Source organism: Bombus terrestris, chromosome 7 (assembly GCF_910591885.1).
Source record: "Bombus terrestris chromosome 7, iyBomTerr1.2, whole genome shotgun sequence".
In the NCBI taxonomy this organism is placed as follows: domain Eukaryota; kingdom Metazoa; phylum Arthropoda; class Insecta; order Hymenoptera; family Apidae; genus Bombus; species Bombus terrestris.
In genome coordinates this window covers 19,360,060-19,382,695 of record NC_063275.1, presented here as the reverse complement: position 1 = coordinate 19,382,695, position 22,636 = coordinate 19,360,060, and the positions used below count along the sequence as shown (strand labels likewise).

Genomic DNA, 22,636 nt, shown 5'->3' with positions numbered 1-22,636 from the left:
AAGGTATGTCTCGTGAAAATAAAAATGTAATTTGATTTCAGATGTGGAAAACTGTACGAGATCGTTTTGGATTTCGTTGAGGCAGGGTTGGGGTTTCTATGCGGCATGTGCCTTGCTTTTACAAATGCAATGCCCTTCGAAATCCCAAAAATGTCCAACGCTTGTCTACGTTACGAGAATACAATTAAAACAGCAAACTGTTACTCGATATAGCTCTAGTTCAAAGTTCAAACTTGAATACGTCCGCCGAAGATGCAATGGATATTTAATATGCAACAAATATTAAATATCGGGTTCTGTGTTTGAAGCAAAGAATTACGCTAATTCCATTTAAATAAAATATATTAGTTTCAACGATACATACATACAATAAATAAACAAGATGTAATTATTTGTAGTATTTTAAGAAGTGAATTTTTAATAAATTTTTAAGTCAATCAACTACAGTTCCTTTATTCAGGATACTCGTTAACATACTTATTTAACGAATGATTAAAGTGTCAAATTGGATATTATACAGAAATTCCTATTGGTTATCACATTTTAAGATTGTTAAAATGAAGAACGTAAGTAAATAAAAAAGTATCCCAATTACCTTATTTATGAATCTATATGAAAGATTAATCGTATATTTAATAAACAGTAATCATTTAAATTAAAAGATAGTTATACTAATTAATAGTAAAAAATTGATCATCTATTTTATATATGTGTACATAATATATTTCACGGAATTAATTATTTTACATTCTAAAGTTTAATGTCATTTGTATACCCTAGATCCAGCAGAAAGTAGAATTAGGATAATCTTTGCAACGACTGAACCAAATATAACAGAAAAATATCAAAGATATGACTCACCGGTTTGAAGTCTAGCAACCGTACTCGCGGGAATCTAACGCAGCTTCTGCGCCGTGGAGTCGCATCGATATTTTCATTCTCTTGATCCCGATGGATCCGAAAGTCCAATAACATTCTTCGCATTTTGAACGATCGCGAATCTTTGTCCATATAGATTAATCGTACACTTTCCAAAAAAGAACGTGCGTAAAATGATAGAAAACACGTACAACAATCACTGTGAAAATCACTATAAATTCCCGAGAAAACTGTCTTACTGTCAAATAACTATGTATCTCGTACGAAACACAACGAACGAATCCTTCAATAAACTCTAATACACTATTCGATAAACATTCGAAGAAGCAATTTCGGGACGACAAATCGAACTGATCAAGTGGTACCAACTGAAATTAGTCACAACTGAACACAAGCAACCTTGCAAATACATACCGATTTTGCAATTATTGATGTTTTATCGTTCGATAGCGAATCACTATTTAAACTTGAGATATAAAACAACGTATCGTCAAATACTTAATTAGATAATCGTTAGAGTTAAACAGAAATCTTGCTACGTCGTAAAATTTGTTCGAAAGTATGGAGAAAAATATCGCGTACCGAACCACGCGCAGGACAACGTTCGACTGAATAGAATTTGACAACATTCGTGTACGTTACGTGCAAGGTCGCGCGTATTTGAAAATGTAAACATATGTAACGTATTCGACGATCCATAAAAAATTACGATTATTTTCGACGTCTGTTTATACCTTCGTTTTATCCCGGAGTGAAATCAAATATTTCCTATAATAATAGAGGGTAAGAAATAATTTCTATAGAAAATCTTTATTCTATTTCTATATCGCTTCTATATATAAGAGTTTACGTATGCATTTATATGAATTGTTACAAACTATTTTTTAATTTTGTGGCTTTTTACAAATTATTCTACAAGTAATATTAATGTATGTAACTGTTAAATGTTTAAAAATATGACTTATCAATTAGAAAGATTACATTGATTTAATGTATTAGTAAATAAATAAAAAAAAATATTATAATCAAATATTAAATTTATTAATAGGAACATATTTGTAATAATTAACCCATTCCTAACTCATTGTTCCATCTTTTTCGGTAAATCATTAATTTCTCAAAAAATCATTGAAGCCTTAACTTTCTTCGTAGGATTTTGTAATAATCGAATGAATCGATAATTTATACGTGCTAACAATAAACTTAACTAAGAAATAAAGTGGATGGAGTAATAATTTTCAATTACACATTCTCTTTAGTTTAGTTAGTCTTATCTAACGCTCGTAATAAAATAAAATTCCTTTCTCATTCATTACTCATTAGCATTGACTTTTCTTGCAGATATCAATTTTACAATCTTTCTAATTACTGGTTGTAAATTTTAACTGGAAATTCAAAGCGCAAAATAAGAGAAGACATTAGTTATAGGTATGACCTGATAATTTGCCTCCTGTGTCTAAGTCGATATTATTCCCATATCGTAAGTCGTAAAAGTACGCAGCAACTTGAATCAGGAACGTAAGCAGTGAACGTGTTAAATGGTGTTTTATTGCTTCAACAGACTCTAAGAAATGCTCGGTTTCAAATGCATGTAAATGTAATGAAATCTTTCGGATGCAAATCATACGTAAACCTAAATATTTATGAGGCTTGAACCTTTAATTTCTTATTAATATCTTAAAATTCTCGAATGATTCAGAATAGCATTGCAGGCAGATGCGAACACGTTAAAGAACGTTAATTGAACAGGATACACGCGAGAAGTTTGTTAGAAACCACTGATTTTTTAGTTGGTTAGTAACTCTATAAAAGTTGCATTAAATAGTAGTACTTTAATGAACTACCAATGATATTTCCCGCGCAAATGGGAACTACTTTATAAATATCAATTACTTCCATTTTTTGGTACAGATTTGCGAAAGCATCGTGCAAGATATGATATGTATTTTATGATACAATAAACATAGAAACATACATATTCGAATTTTTCTCAGATAACACGATATGAGTAAAATATCAAATTTTTTAAGTTTCAAAGAAATGAACACATATACTTCTTTGCATGTGCTTTCTCTTAAAAACAAATAATCAAACAAAAGATACATAAATATCTACGGTATGTTATGAATTAGGCATTTAAAGTCCAATATATATGCAAATTGTCAGCTTCTAGAGAAAAATGACTTGCTTTAGAAAAAACGCCGAGCGTTTTAATACATTGTAAAAGATACAATATCTTCAACGTGTTTAGAGAATCGAGAGCCTGACTACTTAATATTTGTTAAATAGCTAAATATTTCAATATTTAAATAATATTACGAATGAGTAAAAGAATAATAATAACAAAATTATAAGTATCATTATATTATTAATAGATAATTTATATTATAAGTATTAAAAGTATCAAAGAAAAATTATAATCACTGATTATGGGTAGCGATGTTTATGAAAATATAGGGGGTTTTTCAAGAAATAAATAGCACGACGGAATGTCGATTTTCAGCAAGTGTTTTATTGTATTAATCCATTTAGTGTTACATTTGATAATAGACTATATGTAATCTGTTATATGTATAGAAAAAATATTTCGTCAAATCATATATTTATTCCAAAGTATTTAACAATATAAAGCAGTTCCGACATGAAACTAGATGCGTACATATCTGCGTCAAGCTATTTAGCTACATGTACAATTCACAGATCAGAATACATATATTTGTACTAATACATTGTGTTTAGTGAAAATATTTGATCTCATACGTATAAATATAAAATTCAATCAAAAATGCTAATTTACAGAACATAATGTTAATTTTTTGTTGACATGTTATTACGATTCACTGTTTAATTTAGCCATTAAACGAAACAAGAGGATCAATCATCTATATTTTTAATCGTAAATGTTTAATGCTTTTAAGTGCGTAAAAAAAAAAATAGTGCCATGCAAAGTTTGAGTTACTATTGATATCATTATATTGATATTATGAACAAGAAATAAGATACAATCAAATACAGTCGAAATGTTTCAGCATTTTCCAACTTATTCACCGTCTCTCCACAGGACGATATGTTATAATGTGAGACTTGGCTCTTGTGAATAATGTTATTCCCAAGAGTCAGCCTCAGGGAATTTCTGCTTCGTTTTTCGTGCATCACCTACGTCCGTACGGTCCTTCCGCTTCCGGCGTCGTTTCCCTGTGCACATAACAAAAATCGGTTTATGCGCGACGACATAACCCTTCGAGTTCATTAGTTGGTACTAATACTTTATTTTTAATCGGCTACTTCATAGGTGAATTTATATAGTATTTCGACACATACACACAGAAAAAAAGAGAAATAAAACATATCACTAACGTGTTGTAAATTAGAAAATTTTCTATTTCACACAGTCATTCTTTTGAAACATTACAATATCATCATTAATATGAGACATAGCAAATGTGTTATAAAATATTCGGATGATTCATAGGCAACAGATCTTGTCTCGATACCACAGTTTTAATTCTACTAATCATTCCATTATAAAAAAATAAAGATTACAAAATTGTACGTATTTTAGCTGTCAATTTATGGAACTAGATATTGCTATTATACAGGTGAAATATAAAATAATTTTGTAAAATCCGACAATAAAAGTAGAATGAAGTATTTTGAGTAATTTTGTTCTATATTTTGTGATTTATGGTAAATATCACGAGTCGGTACAAATTTAAACAAAATTAAAATTTTTGTTTGAAAGCAGCGTAGAAGTTCGAGTAATACAATTTCTCTTATCAATAAATACAATACCAATAAGTTAACAATTTAATCACAGAAATACAGTTACAAGTGACGACAATTTCATAAATTTTGCACATAACAAAATCGAAATTGTCTTTCACAGTGTATTGTCTTACAGTATGTAAATCGTTAATTACAAAGAATCTTTTTATATAAAGTGCAACAATTCTATATTTTCTTTCCTTAAGTAGGATGTAAAAGACTCATATATAAAAAAGAGTGTAAAAACTTTCTTAAATAAAATGTAAAAATGTAAATATATAAAATTCTTAGTTTATAAAAATGCCTCAAAAACGCATTCTGATAAATAACTTTCCTAAAAAGCGTATATCCATTCTTTTAATAATTATTAATTGCAAAAATCTTAAAGCACGTAGTTTTATAATATAAGAACTCTAATCGAACTTGATTATGATAATTATTATGATGTCATTATTCCACTTTTATGGAAACGATTTATATATCCGCTTTTTTTGAATGGTCATTAGTTAAATTATATACACAACGCCCAGCCATCGTGGATAGTTAGATGGAGATTTCCTACGGTGAAGCAAAGTGTACAAAACAAACTTATTGCACATGAGACTTCGTTTTACAATCAGTAGATGTGTATCTGGATCAAATTTCGACAAAATCGTTTTCCTCGTAAACGAAGTTGCATATACAAACACTTTGTTCTGCATCTTTAACTTATCTTTATACAAGAAATCACCATTCGACTCGCTGCCACGATAGTTGAGACATTTTGTATATATCGTCAGATGTAGTTTCAATTTCAGTTCCGTTGCATAATAATTGCAAGTTCTATACATTTATCAAATGAAATATTTTATAAAAACAAAAGTATAAAATATTAAATACAAAAAGAAAACATGATCATTAAATAATCACATATACTAACAATATAGCATAAAACAAGGATTCCCCTCCTTGATTGTATAGTACCCAGGGCCTTTTTTGAATTAAAAAATAAATATTTTCTAAAAACATGTCATCGAACTATTTATGCTTTAAAGTAGAAACAAATTAAGTAAATTTAAGGAATTGACGATCGAGCACCAGGAACAATCCAACTATCGTTGCGTTGTCAACAGCATTATTCTTCGAAACTCGAGTAAAAATCACATTTCACTTCCTTCAATCCGTCTTAATCGCAATATAATAAAGAAAAATTATGGTAAAAACTTTTGCCAGCATGATAAACAAACATTTCCCTGTACTGAATCGTTTTTCAATCCGACTTGAATGAGAAGAATCAAAGAACAATTCTGAATCATTTTGTTTCTTATCATCTGGACAAAGTCTTTTTTTATCAAGCGCCAAGGTATTTTTTGATTTATAGAATTTCTCTACCACCATCGGCTTCGTTTTCGATTGTTTTTTGGTCCTGTTTCCTAGATGAGGACTAATTGAGGGGGACGAGACTTTACTAGACGTCTTTTTCGAAGAAAACGAAGATTCAACTGACGCTTCACATTCTTTATTCTTTGTCGAAACGAATGACTTTCTCTCAGGCAATTTATTATTGCTAGACGAACCAGTTTGCATTGATACAGATTGTTGACTCGTGCCTTTGTTAGAATTATGTTTCTTTGTTTTTCCCAGCTTACGATTGCTTGATATCAACGAATTATAACGATCGTCTTTGGCCGTGTTCGACGACTTAGTTTCAGTATTTTTTGAAACTTCCCTCGTGTCATCTACCTTGTAATCGTTATCAGTTCTCGCGTTTTGTTTCATTATCGTGTCCTTCTTTTGTTCGTTCTGGAAATCCGTAGGCAAACTAAGGCTGTTCTTTAATTTGTTTCTCTGCTCGACCTTTATTTTCTCAAATAAGAGCATCTCGGCGACCTCGTGATAAATTCCACGGGGCCTGAACGTGGCTCTCGATCGTTCATGAGGATAGGAGCAAGGGATGATGGACTCTGATGATAATTCGAGGTCATTACCTGTGGCTACTTCCCAGCCATCGTCGTCCTTAGTAGTCTTCACGCCGTTCGTTGGCACGGAGTTTTCCCCTTTCTTCGGCGAGACAGCCCTACAATACAAAAAGTACCAAAATAGACGCTATCCTCTTTGACATAACATTTTTTTATAAAAATTCTGTCCTAAAAATTAGACGAATAAAATTTGTTACAAGACGTAAAGAGTTATTGGGAAATTCATTAAATGCCAAGGCAGAAATTGCATTAATGGTGAGTGTACGGAGGCACTTGTTCACCGCTACAAGTAAATACATAGTTATTCTATTTTTATATAAATTATCTTTTAGTGTGAGTTATTTTTATTTTTTCCGGTCATTTGCAAAATTTCAGAGTATCAACTCGACCCATGGACTTGATTCGCATATCGAATAGTTTATAGTCTACTATATACATTGAGACAGAGAATATACGAAGCAAAGGACGAAGAGAAATTTTTCTTTCGATCATCGAGGAACGTCAATTTTAAACAACATTACAAATATCATACATGATCCAAACGTTTACAGCAATCAAACTAAACACTACTGTAAATGTATATACGTAGATACGAAGTCCAAATAGCTAATTGACAGAACAACCGAGTCAAAGTTAGAATTTTATTATTCGTAAACCACGCGCGATATCGTACAATCAACGTGCCTTACATACACCATTTTGCAATCATTTTCGTGCAACCATATCCTGCTGTGTATCTGTCTAACTGTTGTAATATGTTAAGATATGTAAAATTTTCCATACGCAGGATACTGTGCTCGAACGTTCTCTGGTACAAGCCACGCGTATTTGTCGTGTTTACGTACGCATTTCGCGGTGCATAAAAAGGCGTCGATCTCTCTCCCGTGTACGCATTGTACAGATTATTTTTATAGCGAACGAGCACGATTACTGGGCAAAGTTTACGCAAAAAATAGATCAATCGCCTTTAGTCGTGCGCTATCGAGCATTAAAGAGTGGGATGAATTTATTCGGTGCACGTGTTGAAGCTTGCCGCGGAAATGTTACCGCAACTGTGACCACAACTTATGAATATGCAGCATCACGTGCGTGCATGCGGTGTACATCGTCGTTAAGTATGGCTGATCAGTGCAAGAATGTCAGATATCCTGTCAACTGGGAATTTTCTTCCAATCCGTGCCTTTCGCGAACATCAACCATGTCACCAGCTGGAATGGCTGAAGTTAACGAGTCTTCGAATCGCTACTTCTCCCCTTGCGTTAACGAACCTAACTCAGGATATATTTTGACTTTACGGTATTCACAAGACGGAACGGCTGCGTAAATTGTGCATTTTTATGGTTGTAAATCACGTTAAGATACTTTCTCTATTCTTGAACTTTGTCGAGGCTCAAACAGGTTTCGATGAAAGCGTATACCTCGAAATCGAAAGGGTTTGATGCGGATTGCTATGAATCTGTAATAAGAGATCTTTTGTTGTTTTCGTTGAAATAAACGACGTGGATTCGAAACGTGCGAAATAATGATAAATTATACTAAATACGACACTTGCTTAATAATAAAAACAATAATAACAGTGAGCAACAACGATGCCGGCCGAGCAACCAAGAGTTGAGAATTTTTCTTCAGAACGAAAATACCAGTTCTTGAAGAGATAGAGAAGAAATGGTAAGATAAGAGACATTTAATGTAAAAGAAAGAAAGCAAGAGTAATGCGGGAAGACTTGGAGAAACTGAGAAAATAACAAATGAGAGAATCGAATGTAATCGAAAAGATCTAGACCTGATTGATATCTTGGAGATTATGAATAGAAAGTAAGGAAAGAATTAAGAAAAGTTAAAAGATTTTTAAATAGAAATAGAAATAATATCCTGGACAACAAATTTGTACAGAAATGATTAGATTGCCGTAGAAAAATCGTGACATGCGTACATAAAAAATAATATTTTTAAAAAGCGCAGGTAGATGATATAAACGATAAAGACCTTATGGCAGTGTTGTAATTGCGGCGCATGTTCCAGTTCAAAAATAAATTAAATTAGTATATATTCGTTCAAGTCTTGTTTTATTTTCAGAGAAATAATTCATTCTAGTAAAACATCTCGTTTACGATCTCCCTAAGATACGCAACGATTCGTATACCCGGTTCATTGCATCCCTTCCAACAGTACATAGCGAATCTCAGTCCGCGCAAGTAGTGCTCCATCTTGTGCATTGTTCCATTAAAACTAATCCTTTCGAAGGGATTGAAACGAATTCTGCAATAAAATGTTGCAATTATATATATATAAACCTTTAAACAAGTAATCGCGCACAGCAACATATACTGTTAACGTCAAAGAAGTAATTGATTAATAAGGTAAAATGGCCATATACGTTACAATTGAGTTATTCATTTACGTTATTCAATATAAATTTTAGATTGCGAAAATACGAAAAGAGTTTCTGTAATTTACTGAATTTCGTAATTAAAAGGTCAACGCACCGTCAGGATGATATGATATTACTCCAGAAATGCAAAGAGGCTATCTTCGTGGAAAACGAAGAAATAATGTCCTTATCCTTTGAACAAGCTTTAATGTATTTTGTTGGAGGTACGATCCCATTGTCACAATACTGGCAGCAATCCTATGAGACAGACAGATCAGACTCGCTGGCAACACGGTATTAATAAGGCGCCCACGTGCCCGACCAATTACTACGTTCATAACTCTCCTCATTTCACGGAATGGTAACTGCGTTATAAGTACAAATACAACGAGTGACTGCCAAGCATTTTATTACATCCCAAACCGAAACCTTGAACTTTGTGCAGTGGATATGTATCTCGTATCTGTGTAAACTTCCGCGAAAGCATTGAATAACAAGGAATTCTATGCGAGTATGGCTCGAATTATTTCAGGACATTCCGATTATTATTCCGAAACTAGATATTCCCATTCGCGTTCGCCGGTTAATGCATGCGAACGTGTCTCGAATCGAGACAACGTGTTGCGTGTAAAGGGATGCGAGTTACGGCCCCCATAGTTTTTCAAGTATTCGTGACCATACGATATTATTGTCGATGAAAGTTTACAAATTCCGAAAGATTGACGATGATTTGATCAAAAGAACGAAGTGAGTTTAAATTTGTTAGGTACGACCATACAAGTTTCTTTTCTGATAAGATATTCGTTTATGTTTAATCTGAAACGCGAGCCTGTACGTAAACAGGTAGATGTCCTGGAATTTTCAATAATATCTTAAACAGAGAATGCGATTCTATTTGAAAACTACAAGATGAGTTAAATTTCGTAATAAAAGATTTCTCAAACTTCTTTCGCTCCTTATGTTCTTCTCGTCAAATCAAAATACCTGAATTGTCTTTGATATTTGAATGATTTTATGCGGATCTTCGCAACATAATTTCAAATGTAAAAAGAGGTTGATAGTAGGGTAGAGAAAAAATTAATTTCCCAGAATGCGAAATCGACTCGGAAATAACGCTAATGAGGTGGCAGCCCAACGAGTATACATACTTTGAAGAAAAAGACAGTGAAAGAAGAAAATAAATTGCAAAAAGAAAAGAAAAATTGGAGGCATGTTAAACGCATTACAGCCGCGATCCCGAAGGCATAATACAGATACAGGGGCTGTGCTCGGATACAAGATATACTAGCTGCTCTAAAGTATTTGCATTATGCATGGAAATCTACTACCTCCTGCTAGGTGTAAGTACCTTTTTCAAACCACAAACATTATCTAGACGCATGAAAATATCATCAGATATTCCCATAAAGCCAACCCATTAGACGTCAATACTGTTTCTAACAGATATAATACGTCTCACTTTTTCGCTTATTTTCTCTGTCAATCTCATGCAACCCGATAACACGACATGATAACTTACATAAAACGCGTCCCGTTCTTCATTGGGAATGTTGACATCTTACTTAGAAAATACCGACACAACATTATAACTTCATCAAAGGTTTATGCCATACAGTTAAAATATAATGGAATTCCACGGAATCAAATGATACAAAAACATTATACTTTTATTAATACTCTACTAATTACCAATACTTCCTTTTCATTGAATCGGAGGAGAGCGCTCTACAAAACGTTAAAAGTCATACGGTTACGATGAAATAGGTAAAACGTTACGTTGCCTCCTCGAAAGCTAAAGAAACAAAGTGATGGTTCTTGTCTACCAAAATAACACTTCTGACCGCGCGAAGATTACTTACAATTAGATTGTACCGGCATGGCACTCGACGATCAGCGATCCTACAGCGTTATTACTGGCTTTTTCCGTAATAAGCCAATTTATCCCGAACGCGGTTGAATTTTAATCTTTTTCTAATCTGCGGCACTGGAAGAGGCTACGTATTGGCCAGATCGGATCCACCGCTTCAAGGCAGGTAATTACGAGAGTGGTCGAGCGCGGTAACCTGTTTCATCGTGGCAATTAATATACACACGTGGAAGAATGGGACAATTTTTTTGGCCGCATTAGTAATGAAACATACGAGGCATAAATGAAATTTATTGAACAGTCGCGGAACGATCGAAGTATAAATTCGTGTCCCGTGGTTCGATAACCGTGTCGACCAAGTTCGACCTGCCTAATGGCCGTTCGACGTAATAAAAATCCTCACTGTTGCTACAACGTTCGCGTCGTTCGTACCACTTGCTGCATGGTGACGAGCAGGAATTTATTGCGATCAACTCACCGGCTCGATACCGACGCAACCGAAGTAGATGTCTAATAATCTCTTTAATAAACGAATTGCCGTTGCAATAAATAACATTTAATAGGCGTGCTACGTGCGATTCCTTTCGAAGGTGGGAAGTAATCTAGCTGGGCCGAGGGTTAATGTCCCGCCGCGCCGGTTGATATTAATAGCTTAATGCACAGCCGCACGGTGATCCGCCTCGTAAATCGTCATTACTTGCCGCGAATTGCTTCGATTCGCGGGCTGTCCATTGAAATCACCAGGGTGTAGTTACGCCGCCAGATATGCAAAGTGACCAGACTCTTCGTCACCGCTGTTTCTTGCGCGCACGAAGAAAAGTTTTAATTACACGCGGAGTAATGAGATATTACCGTCTGCTTTCATTTGCAGAGCAAATTATAATTTTAAACTGATAATACGTTGTTCGATTTGTTTTATCAACGTCCTCGCAATGCAAATGCCTACTTGCTCGATAATAAAATTATTAATGCGTTTTTAAAAGTATAATGTCAATAACATTTCCCTTTTAACTAACGTTACATAGAAAAACTGACATAATACGTTTCACTGCGCTCCGCCTGATCCTATTTACACTACGTTAACGAGTAATTAAGGATATACTACGGAATAAGTCGAACAAAAGTTAAAACTTGTTGCAGACGTTAACCGCACTTAACGATAATCGGACTAATATATTCGAATAACGTACGCTATATTTATTCTATTCGAGCATTGTAAGCTATTCAATTAATACAGCAACGTTATCTTTTTATAAACGAAAATGAATAATATAATTGAAAGTCCTTTATACTATCAATTATAAAGGGTGGTACTTGTATCATTTTTTATTCTCATACCAACCACCTGCAAACCGATTACGCTACAACCAATTTTCGCGATACATCGATAATAAAACAAACGTACAAATTTCCCTACAATCTGCACTTTCGCCCACCTTCGATTCACCACCTTGCCTCAAACCACTCAACTATAGGAACGAACCAGATGTAAAACCTAGAACAAACCCTATTTCAAAAGAATAATCACACACGACCAGTCTTTCTTGGTAAAGAGGAATAAACGAGACAAGCGACAATAACAAACAAGAGTACTCAAAATTAATAAAGCACCGCGAGGGTATCGAAACTACGTCCGTGGATAGGCGCGCGCAGTCACGGCACGCGAACCAACATCGTCGATAAATTACTGGTCGCGTACAGTGTTTCCGCGTGACACGAAAGCTTCGTCCGAAGGAAAGAAGCTTCTCGTGCACACGACCGAAGGATAGCTGGGGCACTCCAGAACGCGGCACCAGATAAAAGTCGCATGCGACACAGAAGCAGTCCGCGATGGTGTTGGCGCGCGTTTGCGGAGTGATGCATTGGTACCGCCAAGTGATATATGCTTATGGGGCATGCCAGAGTACCGAACACGCACATGCACACGCACACGCGCACTCATGCCCAACACTAGGTAAGAGATACACGTGCGTCCGGCTACGGCGTGTTCATTATGTACTTCGGCGAATCATAAAGCAGACGCGGAGGGGGAGTGAAAAAATGAAGGATTAAAGTCACGGAGAATTTTCCGACCGGATCCGAGCAACCACGTCGGAGAATGCAAAGAAATCAGACGAGTGCGTATGTGTGTGTTGAGGCCACGACTTTTCCGATCGATATGATTTAAATGGCGTTTTAAGAAAGCGAGATCCACTGAGAAAGAAAAAACGGCGCGCCGGTGTTCAACTCAAATTGTAATTTATACGGCTATTACCGGGCCACACGTTGACCATTATAAATTGTCGCTGTATCTGCTGGCGTTCTTATTTATAGTTGGCAAATAAATACCGCGATAATACGCCGCGGCCACGGCGTATTTGCGATTCTAATAGCCGTGCATTTAGCACGGCGCGGTACATTCGGGTAAACGCGAATGACGCATGGCGAGGGTAATTAAGCAATTACGGGAGTACAATGTTCTTGTCGCTCGGGGGAGAATAAATGTTCGCGTGCCGTCCTGGGATTGTAACGAGGAAAGTGATTTCGAATGGAATTAAATTCCTGTAACTTGTGCGCAGAGAGATGGTTTATTTTTCAGGGTGAATTTTTAAGTATTTATATAAACACTTGGGCTTAGAAATTGTAATTTTTAACGAGTTATGCTCAATGAAACGTGGATACAGCAGAAACTAAAGTTACTAGAAACGATCGATGTTAAGTATTTATTGATAACGAGGAGTATAAAGAATTAATTAAATTTGAATTTATGAAGATATAATAAATTAATAGAATTAATTAATTAATTAACCTTGTTTATAGAATAACGATGTTTATTTAAGAAGTTTCTGACGAACCTACAAAATCCAAAATACCGTTTATCAATGACCCGTTTGGTTTGATAAAAAATGCCTATGGTCAATGCAGGACAAGTTAAAAAGAAAATGAACAGAAACGTACAGCGATTCAACAGAGGTAGTAATTATCGTTAGGAATTTAGTAAAATTTTCTTAACTTGTCAAATTCAGAATTTTATGAATGCAAGGAAATGAAGAATCTCTAGAGATTTGTTTCACTCCTGAAATATTAAAATATAGAGTACGCACTTTACCGTGGATAGTTTGTATATACATTTTTGCACGTTTAAATGTGCTATAAATACACGAACATCCGCAGTCTAGTTATCATTAGTAGCTGTTATGTCTTCTCCCAGAGAACATAAAATCTTTCAAATTTCTTATAGATCATCAAAGTCTCGCGTCCTGAATTCTTGTACCTAACTAAATACATACTTAACGTTTTGTGTTGCATTAATTATGTACATAGCTGTCGAACGAATGAGTATCTTTAATCATCTCGTGCGACGTATAATAACGTTGATAATTCAACAGCGTAGTAACTAAACGGTAAAATGAACAGAAGAAACTGGTACAGGATACTCACCAACGAACTAGTTTGATTGCGAGCACATATGTAGCATTCTTTTTTTTTTTTTTTTTAGTAAAGAAGTGTATCCTCCGATTCCAATTTGAGAATCCATCCGCAGTAGCTGTCCATGTGTCAGATGTAACTGATTCATACGCGCGCATTTGCATTGCAGTCGCGTCTTCGTCGAGCGACACGACACGTTATTCGAAGCGTGTTACATTATTCTAATCAAGACCCTAATACCAGCGTGCTTTTGCTTTTATTCGCACGTGGGCAATGCGGCTCGTTTGTACTTGTAATGATCGCGATCGGGCAGGGCATTATATGTTGCCGCGGTTCGACTCTACGGGCGGTTTCGAGCTGTCTTTTCATTCCAAACAAACTATTTTCTCTCTAAATTTTCTCAAACATATCGGTTTATATAGTACAATTTAATACGGGTAAGTTTTGTTCCACTGATCATTCTTAACTTGATCACTAATAACCATAAGAGGTTCGTGTGACCTCAAACAAACAATAAAAAAGAAAAACATTCTCTCTATTTCCTTTCCTACTTTCCCAGGAAGAATTTCATAAAAACTTTGGGAAATCTAAATTAGATTTGGCTTATTATTTTATAAATTATAAAGTATTATGTATCTATATATGAGTAATCAACCGTTTTGGATATTACATGGAATATCTTGACGGTACTACGTTCGAGATATAAGGTTCCTAGTTAATCCACTGAATATAAAAATTGCTTAATTTGTAGAAAAAACACGATGAAGGACTTTATTTCTTTTAAATCTCCTGTTGCAAAAATATCAATATTAAGTACATTTTTAAATAAAAATTAATAAATAAATAAAATAATAAATAAATACGGATATTATCTTTGATTAATCAACCAAATTGTAACCATTTTCCAATTTGCCGTATAATAATAATTGTACTGATTAAGAGAATTATATATATATATTCGTTTTATCTATTTGGAACTGCATAACATTAGCTAATAACCAATTTCGTTAAATATATTTTAAAATATGTAGGGTAACAAGAAGGTAAAAGACATAATTTTCCTCCACCCTGTTCAACTCCTACAACATCGTCAAAAAGTCAAAGTTGATATATGATTTTTCAACCATATAATAACAAGTTTCCTCCTGGAATAATTTACAACATACCCATCTAAAACACATAATTAAGAAAGTCCAAGTTACTACTTGTTAAAGTACTTGTGTCTAACATTATATGAAACAACATTAATTCCCTCTTTCGATTTCATTCGTAAATCTCATAGGTTCATTAATCATAGCTTAGAAGTCATTTTTCAATACGCATCGATCAATTTATTGATACCCGCCAGATCGATACTCGATCGGTGCATCCGATAAGTTCCGTCGGCAAGGGCGAGGAACTCTGATTTACTGGCGACTTTAGCATCATGATGATCACGAGAAGGAACGAAGTGGCAAAGGAGTGGACGAAGAAAGAAGAAGCATCGAACGAACCAAGCACAAGAGAAAGAAGAAGAGTACAGGCGGCATGGGAAGCAGGAGAAAGAGGAAGTCAAGACACGCGTGTAACAAGCGTCGCTGGCATTAATTTAAAATGAGCTCTACGACCCTATGCAAATCTTTCGTGTACAGGAAATTCTAAGAAGTCGACTATAGCTTGAAACGTTGCCTCCCTCTGCTCATACACACCCCTTCTGTCCGCTTTGCGGCGATGCTCGCTTGAAATTATTATTGTGCACACGCGCAACTCATTCCGCAGTCTCCTATAACGCGTTAACTTCCTTCTTTTAAACTATGAAAGGCTACCTCTTGCCAGCGTTTAATATCCCGCATCCCGTAACATCAACAGTATCATCCTTGGCTAAGATAACTTATGACTAAGATGGACTGAGCTATGTGCCGCCACTCGTTACCATCATTATGCTCATTCATCGAAGATACCGCTGTAGATGTTCGCGACAAGCAATAAAATTAGTCGACAGAAATTACGGCGATTGAGCGAAATGCATGATCGAAAAGCAATAAATCAACGAGCCAAGAGGAAAAACAGTCGCAACTATCGAGAAACTGAAAAATTAACGAAGGAAACTTGGTAATTTTATATCAACAGGCACAACATAATGCAACATAACATCTGCATAATATGTTGCCTTATGTGTTCAAAATTGGGGAGAAGTTTCATTTATATAAGATTCATAGGCGGTGTAGAGGAGATACTTAACACGTTTGCCATTATAGTGAATTAAAGCAATACGTTTACCGGATACTATGTTCTGTTTTTTGAATTATTACATATACATACCATCATGTACAGGATGTTCACGCTATTAGTAGTTTGGCCAATGTTTTTCTCAAACGGTAAACGATAAGTACGAGGAAAAAATGAAAGAGAAAGAAGATGAATGGTTGTAAATGAAATACGTATTCACGATAATACCTTTTTCGCAAGTGAAAAAATGCATGTTCATTTTGCAGTTGCACTATTTTTTCTTTTAATGAAAGGCTTCCCTTTTGTTTCCATAAATCGAATCCTTTTGTCATTCTACGAAAAAAAGATAAATAGAGTAATATGGCCGAAAACTGATTAAACTCAAAGATATTTTAACTTTAATTTTGTAGAATTTATCATATGTAAGACAAAGAAAACGTAGATACAAGGGTACTCCGTTTCATCTTTCCTTGTTTTTCATAAAGAGATATTATCGTGAATATGTAGTTCATTTAATACCATTCATCTTCTTTCTCTTTCATTTTTTCCTCATACTTATCATCTACAAGAAAAATACTGTGTACTAATAGCGTTAACAACCTGTATATAAAGATGAAAAATAAAATCTGAATATCACACATATGCTGATAGTGTGATGCTGATAGTGAATATGTTAAAGATTATTCAAGAGTTGTTTATAGTTAAAAAAACCTGTGATGTAAGAATAATTCATTAAGAATAAATTGTTTGATCTCAAACTAAAAAAATATATATGTATTCATTGTAATTATGCTTACTCATGCGAGGATAATTTCCGTTTACGATCTCCTGCGCCAACGATCACCCCTAGAGAAGCTTGATAATCAGCATACCTTTGAATCTTATAGGTATTCGTTTTACCTAGAATTTTCATTACTGCGTTAACTTGATCTCGACGGTGTAGTCCTATGTATGCAGACGTGTCATTTAACCATGACACATGCACACCTCCTGTAATAGTTATATCAATTACATTAAAATAATAACATTTATATAAATGTTGGTGGTGATTATCGAGTAAATGAAAGAATTTTGTAACTGTATACTTACCAAATGGACTAAACAATTGAGATATATCATTAAACCTCCACTCTTTTGGGAATGTTATATGTAATATATGATCTCTATTTGGATTAGCTGACAAAGAAAACATATATTATTAACATAAGATTCATCTTAAAATATACGAATAAAAAGGTAAGATTTAAAATGATACTTACGATCTTCTCCGACAAGGTTTATATACGGAATATCTTTCAATCTTGCTATGAGGAGTCTATAATAAAATAATAAATTAGACACTATAATAGACATGATAAATGATATTAAATGTAATAACACCTACTTGTTTAGAAAAGGGTCGAGTAATGATGAATCCGATAAAACTATCGGCACTTTGGGGTTTTGTAAGGAACCTGAAAAAGAATATTTCTAGCGAAAAAAGATTACAGATCGTGTTCTTAGGATAAAATCATGTCAGTTACTAACCAAGATAATTAGACAATGCAATGAAACATATTCCAGTTATATATGCATCGTAACCGGCCTCGTGACATTTTTCTGCCAGCGTTGAATAACTTCTGTCATCGATAGGTTCCACTTCTGTAATTTTAAACGGTGATTTACTAACTGTTTCTAGCAATATACCTAAATTCGACGATGGTACATTTTCCTTGAATTGCTGCGAATGGCAAATTATTTTTGTATCTAAAATTCTATAAAAAAAATATCATATATAATAATCATATTTATTAAGATACAACAGTAATGTTCAGAAAAAAACGTGGGAAACTCTTACCTTGGAAATAGATCATGAAGAAGAGACTTAAATTCCAAATATGATTCTGGCAAATATCCAAAAAATTGATGTATTATATGACAGAGATCTAATAACATATTATGACCAACTAGTAACTTTCCCTGAAATAAAAATATGTATCATTATAGATTACTTATTTACTTAATAAATTAAACACGATTAACAAAACGCACAGAATCTGAAATTTTTCTCATGAGTATACTTAATCCAACTGCATGTTGAATTTCTTCTCTTTCTCTCTCTCTTTTTTCAATCTCCCTTTGTTCTTCTTCTTTTTTAGTTCCTAATCTTTGTACAACGAGACTACATCCAAAATTCTCCACTCTACTTTCAATCCTCAATTTATTTGGCCACCTCAGCTTTGCTTCCTGATAAACTAGTCGTCTGATAAAAGCACTACACTTATCAATCACTAGTTCTTCTTCTTCAGAAGTGATGAATTCATCCATCTTTCTACTAAAATGGTTTTCAATTATATTTCGTTTATATTAATGATGGAGAAACGTTGTTTAAAATTAAAATTATTTTTACCAAATATCTTCGATCTGAGGCCTCTCAACATCCGAAATAGGCAAAATCTCTGTTTCATCCCTTATCTTTTGCTTTTCCTCCAATCGTTTGATCAATTTTTCTTCTTCGCTTGCTGTTAAGTAAGGAATGCCTAATTTGAAAAGTTTATTGAAGTCGAATTCTCGCGATGCTAAAAACGACATACAAGATGTCTGACACATAAATCTCAAATCGGTAGCTGTACGGTTTAGGGGTCGTGGGAAAACATAAAAATTGTATGACCGTTGATTGTACCTATAAAAAAAGAACGATTATATTAACACAAATCTGGAAATATATATAGATACGAACACCCCGTTAATAAGCAATCAGACATACAATCAGTTTATAATAGTAAATTAATATTATAGCTGCCGAAAATGTTGATACTTATTAACTGGATTATTGACTTAACTGAATAAAAAATTACTTTAATAAATTTTCAAATTAGCAAGAATATTTCGTACTTGAAAAATAATAGATATTTACAAAAATCTATTATACATGCTATATATTTATCTATCTAGTAAAATATTAATGCATGAAATTTTTATTTGAAAACATTTTATTCAGTTAAAACTGCAAAAGTGTTTATTAAGATCAACTTCGTACTTTTGAGTTTGTGTATTGAATGTAAATACAGAAAGGCCAAATTGTATGAGAAGAAAATCCATTGATCCCGATCTCAATTTTGCATAATACTGAGCAGGTGTGTCAAAGGCACCAGCATCAGGCCCTGAGTTCAGTCCTGTGAATTCACCATCAATGGCAAGGAATGTTCCATTTTTTATAACTTCGTCCAATTCCACAAGGACTTCTTGAAAATCTGTAAAAATTTTCAAAATTTTATTTGTATCAAACATTGCATTGATTTTAGTTACTTTATTTATATCCTACTTTATATATATTCGTGATGATTGAGAGAGGAATTTTTAGAGTTATTTATAGAATCATTATTAATTATTGATAACATTTATTATTATATTATAATATCTATCAATTAAGTATAACAACAAGGACGCATCTTGTTCATTTATGATAAATTATTATATGTATATATTAAATTTAAGTATAAAACTAGAAAAATATATTAATTTGAAACAGTAGTAATTCAATTTCGCGCTGATATACGGAAGGAACGTCTTCAGTGATCAAAGGTTGGTAGCATGTAGTGCTTTTAGAATTTTCAAATCTAACGCATTGGTCCGCGACACAGTGCAATAGTTATTATTAAATTAGTGTAATAAATAAGTAATTAATCACTACACTATGTTATTTTTATAGTATTCTATGCAAAATAGTACTATGCATAAATAATTGTGACGAAATTTATGATGCGACGTTATAAAATGAATTCAACATTGCGTCCAGATGTAATACAGAAGCGCGGGATTTTTCTGAGAAAAAAGGTAACGTAAATTTTCAAATTGTGAAATATATATATGTATAAACTATATTTTCGTTTTCATACAAAGATTTTGTTTGCACACATACACTACATATACTTAGAAAATAACATTCAACATTTACTAAAGTAAATACTGGAGAATTTTTTCATTTCAAATAATTCCAACTAAAGATAAAGTACTAGCAGGCTCTGATCTGATTTGATCATTGTCATTGAAAAATTGAGAAAATTTATAAATAATGTTAATTTGAAGAATATCGCAATTTAACTCAGATAATAAATAAAAAGTCATTCATAAATGTAACACAAAATAAATTATATGAATTATTAAAACAATTTAATGAAGCAACATAATCGCATTGAAAGTAATAGCTGTATAGTTATATTAATCATTTAAATGCTTTAACGATACACTTGATAGATATAATCTTTTCTTCTTATCTAAATATACTTAATAAACTTGTATCCATGCAACAAGACATGATTAAAATAAAAATATTCTTTTGCAATAATAACAATTTGTCTTACTTAAATTTTGAAATATACAGATTGTGTAACCAACGTATCTATTTGTGATTAGTTTGATATTTTAAGAATAAAGATAATTAGCAATACCTAATGATGCATATATGTAAACAAAAAATAAAATTACATATAATACAATGTCAAGATATTTTGGATAAGCATAGTATTGAAAAATATTTTATTCATAGTTACTATCTAAATATTTTTAATTACTTATAATAGGAAATGGATCAGGCTATGAAGTGAAGAAAGCCATATTAATATAAAACATTAAACTTATATTTTCAGTTCCTGTAAATATATAAATTAAATTGAATCAAAAATTATAATATTTATATTTTCATTGTTTTAGCTACACTAAATCAGTATGACGTTGATATTATTTATAGATAGTTATCTAAGTCTAACCTTATATAACTATAACACAACTATATATCTTCCTTTTATATAAATGACATATAGTACATTGCCTAGTATATTAAATTCGGTTAATAGAGTTTATTATTTGCAATGATATTTTAGAAATACACAGTTATACAAAAATAGATAAATAGTATTATATTCAGAGATTGATTGTTAAATTTTTCATGGATATATATATATATATATATATATATATATATATATAGTTTACAACATTGTTTCTGTAATATTACTATGTTATAATATCATTATGATAATGTTATTGTAATACTGTACATTGCTTTGATTTCTTTCTTGCATACTGTGATTGACGCTTACATTGCTGGATACTCCTGAACTCATGCGATTGTAATGCATTTTGTTAAAAATATAATATTTTCTACCACGAATTCACAATAATTCCATCTCCAGCACTTTGTTTATTGCGCCAATTATATCTCAATAAACACTGCAATTTACTACATCCACTCCAAATCATATAAAACATCATAACCTAAAAAGCTGTAGATTACTTTTAAACAATCATATTAGTTATCAATATGTATAAAAAACATAATATTGTATAAAACGTTTCCACCAAAAGTTTATAAGTTACGTATGTAATATTGCAATTTCATAAAGTAGTAACAAAATTTTGTCAAAATGTATGCAGCAACAATAGCACGTCACGCGAGAAAGATAAATTTTGTTTTATGTTCAAATTTAATCTTTTCCTGATAACTGTTTACATTTTCACACGTTTAATTTTAAATAGACAATGTGTTCGTGTATAGAATCTTCATATTACAAATTAATTATAGAGAAACTACAATATCATAAATATAATTATAAATGTAATAATTATAAATAATCCCACTCTCAATCTTCATAAAAGCCGACAGTATAATGTTTATTTTTTACGATTACTCACTCAAAGAAGTCACTTCCATCTTCTTTTAACCTTGCTCTTACTTATCTACACAGAACTTACAACGGACATCTTCTATTTCTTTCCCGGAACTGAAATTAGACGCGAAAATTAACGGGGTCCATCGATCCTACACGATCTTCTCGTAGTTAACCACATTAAGTAAGTAAATTAGAATGAGGACTCTATAGATAAAAATATTATACATGCATTGCCATCTGGAGTATAACTGACATACTATTTCCTCACGCTGCATTTATTATGTTTGAAAACCTAACGTAACCTAATTATCGACGAGGTACAGAGTAGATAGTACATCACGGATCTGATACTTAATGCATTTTTGTGTCCCACATTTTTGAGGTCATCATTTTCGTGTCACATGTGACGTTATCGACTCTGTATAGTACTAGCATAGACGAGATCTCGCTTGTGATACTAGTTTGAATGAAAAGTCTTTTATGAAATTCCATATGATATAATGAGTAAAATATAGAATAGCATATCTAA

The 22,636-nt window shown here is 33.0% G+C and overlaps 2 protein-coding genes across 3 annotated transcripts in view; both read right to left on the bottom strand.

Annotated features, from left to right (window-relative positions):
• LOC100652120 (protein cortex) overlaps nucleotides 1–1,491 on the bottom strand; it is a 249,914-nt gene extending 248,423 nt beyond the window's left edge. Inside the window, exon 1 of the mRNA XM_012310570.3 lies at nucleotides 862–1,491. Within this exon, the coding sequence (XP_012165960.1) occupies nucleotides 862–1,011 (150 nt within the window). The 5' untranslated portion in view covers nucleotides 1,012–1,491. The remainder of the gene's footprint in view (nucleotides 1–861) is intronic.
• Nucleotides 1,492–3,371: 1,880 nt separating this feature from the next.
• On the bottom strand, nucleotides 3,372–22,297 carry LOC100651998 (poly(A)-specific ribonuclease PARN). 2 transcript variants are annotated; one of them, XR_007224498.1, is made up of 14 exons: nucleotides 22,130–22,297; nucleotides 19,476–19,689; nucleotides 18,846–19,118; nucleotides 18,488–18,770; nucleotides 18,294–18,415; nucleotides 17,984–18,210; nucleotides 17,841–17,910; nucleotides 17,716–17,771; nucleotides 17,546–17,632; nucleotides 17,254–17,446; nucleotides 9,089–9,231; nucleotides 8,589–8,861; nucleotides 6,612–6,700; nucleotides 4,036–4,074 (listed from the first exon to the last, which is right to left on the bottom strand). XR_007224498.1 is itself a non-coding variant. In XM_012310568.3 (12 exons), exons 1-12 carry the CDS (start codon nucleotides 22,146–22,148, stop codon nucleotides 3,983–3,985), a joined length of 1,725 nt encoding a protein of 574 aa, XP_012165958.1. In that variant the 5' UTR covers nucleotides 22,149–22,296; the 3' UTR covers nucleotides 3,372–3,982. The 2 variants fall into 2 exon arrangements, 1 of the variants encoding a protein (XP_012165958.1); XM_012310568.3 differs by lacking the exons at nucleotides 8,589–8,861; nucleotides 9,089–9,231 and having other exon boundaries at nucleotides 3,372–4,074; nucleotides 22,130–22,296.
• Nucleotides 22,298–22,636: the final 339 nt, after the last annotated feature.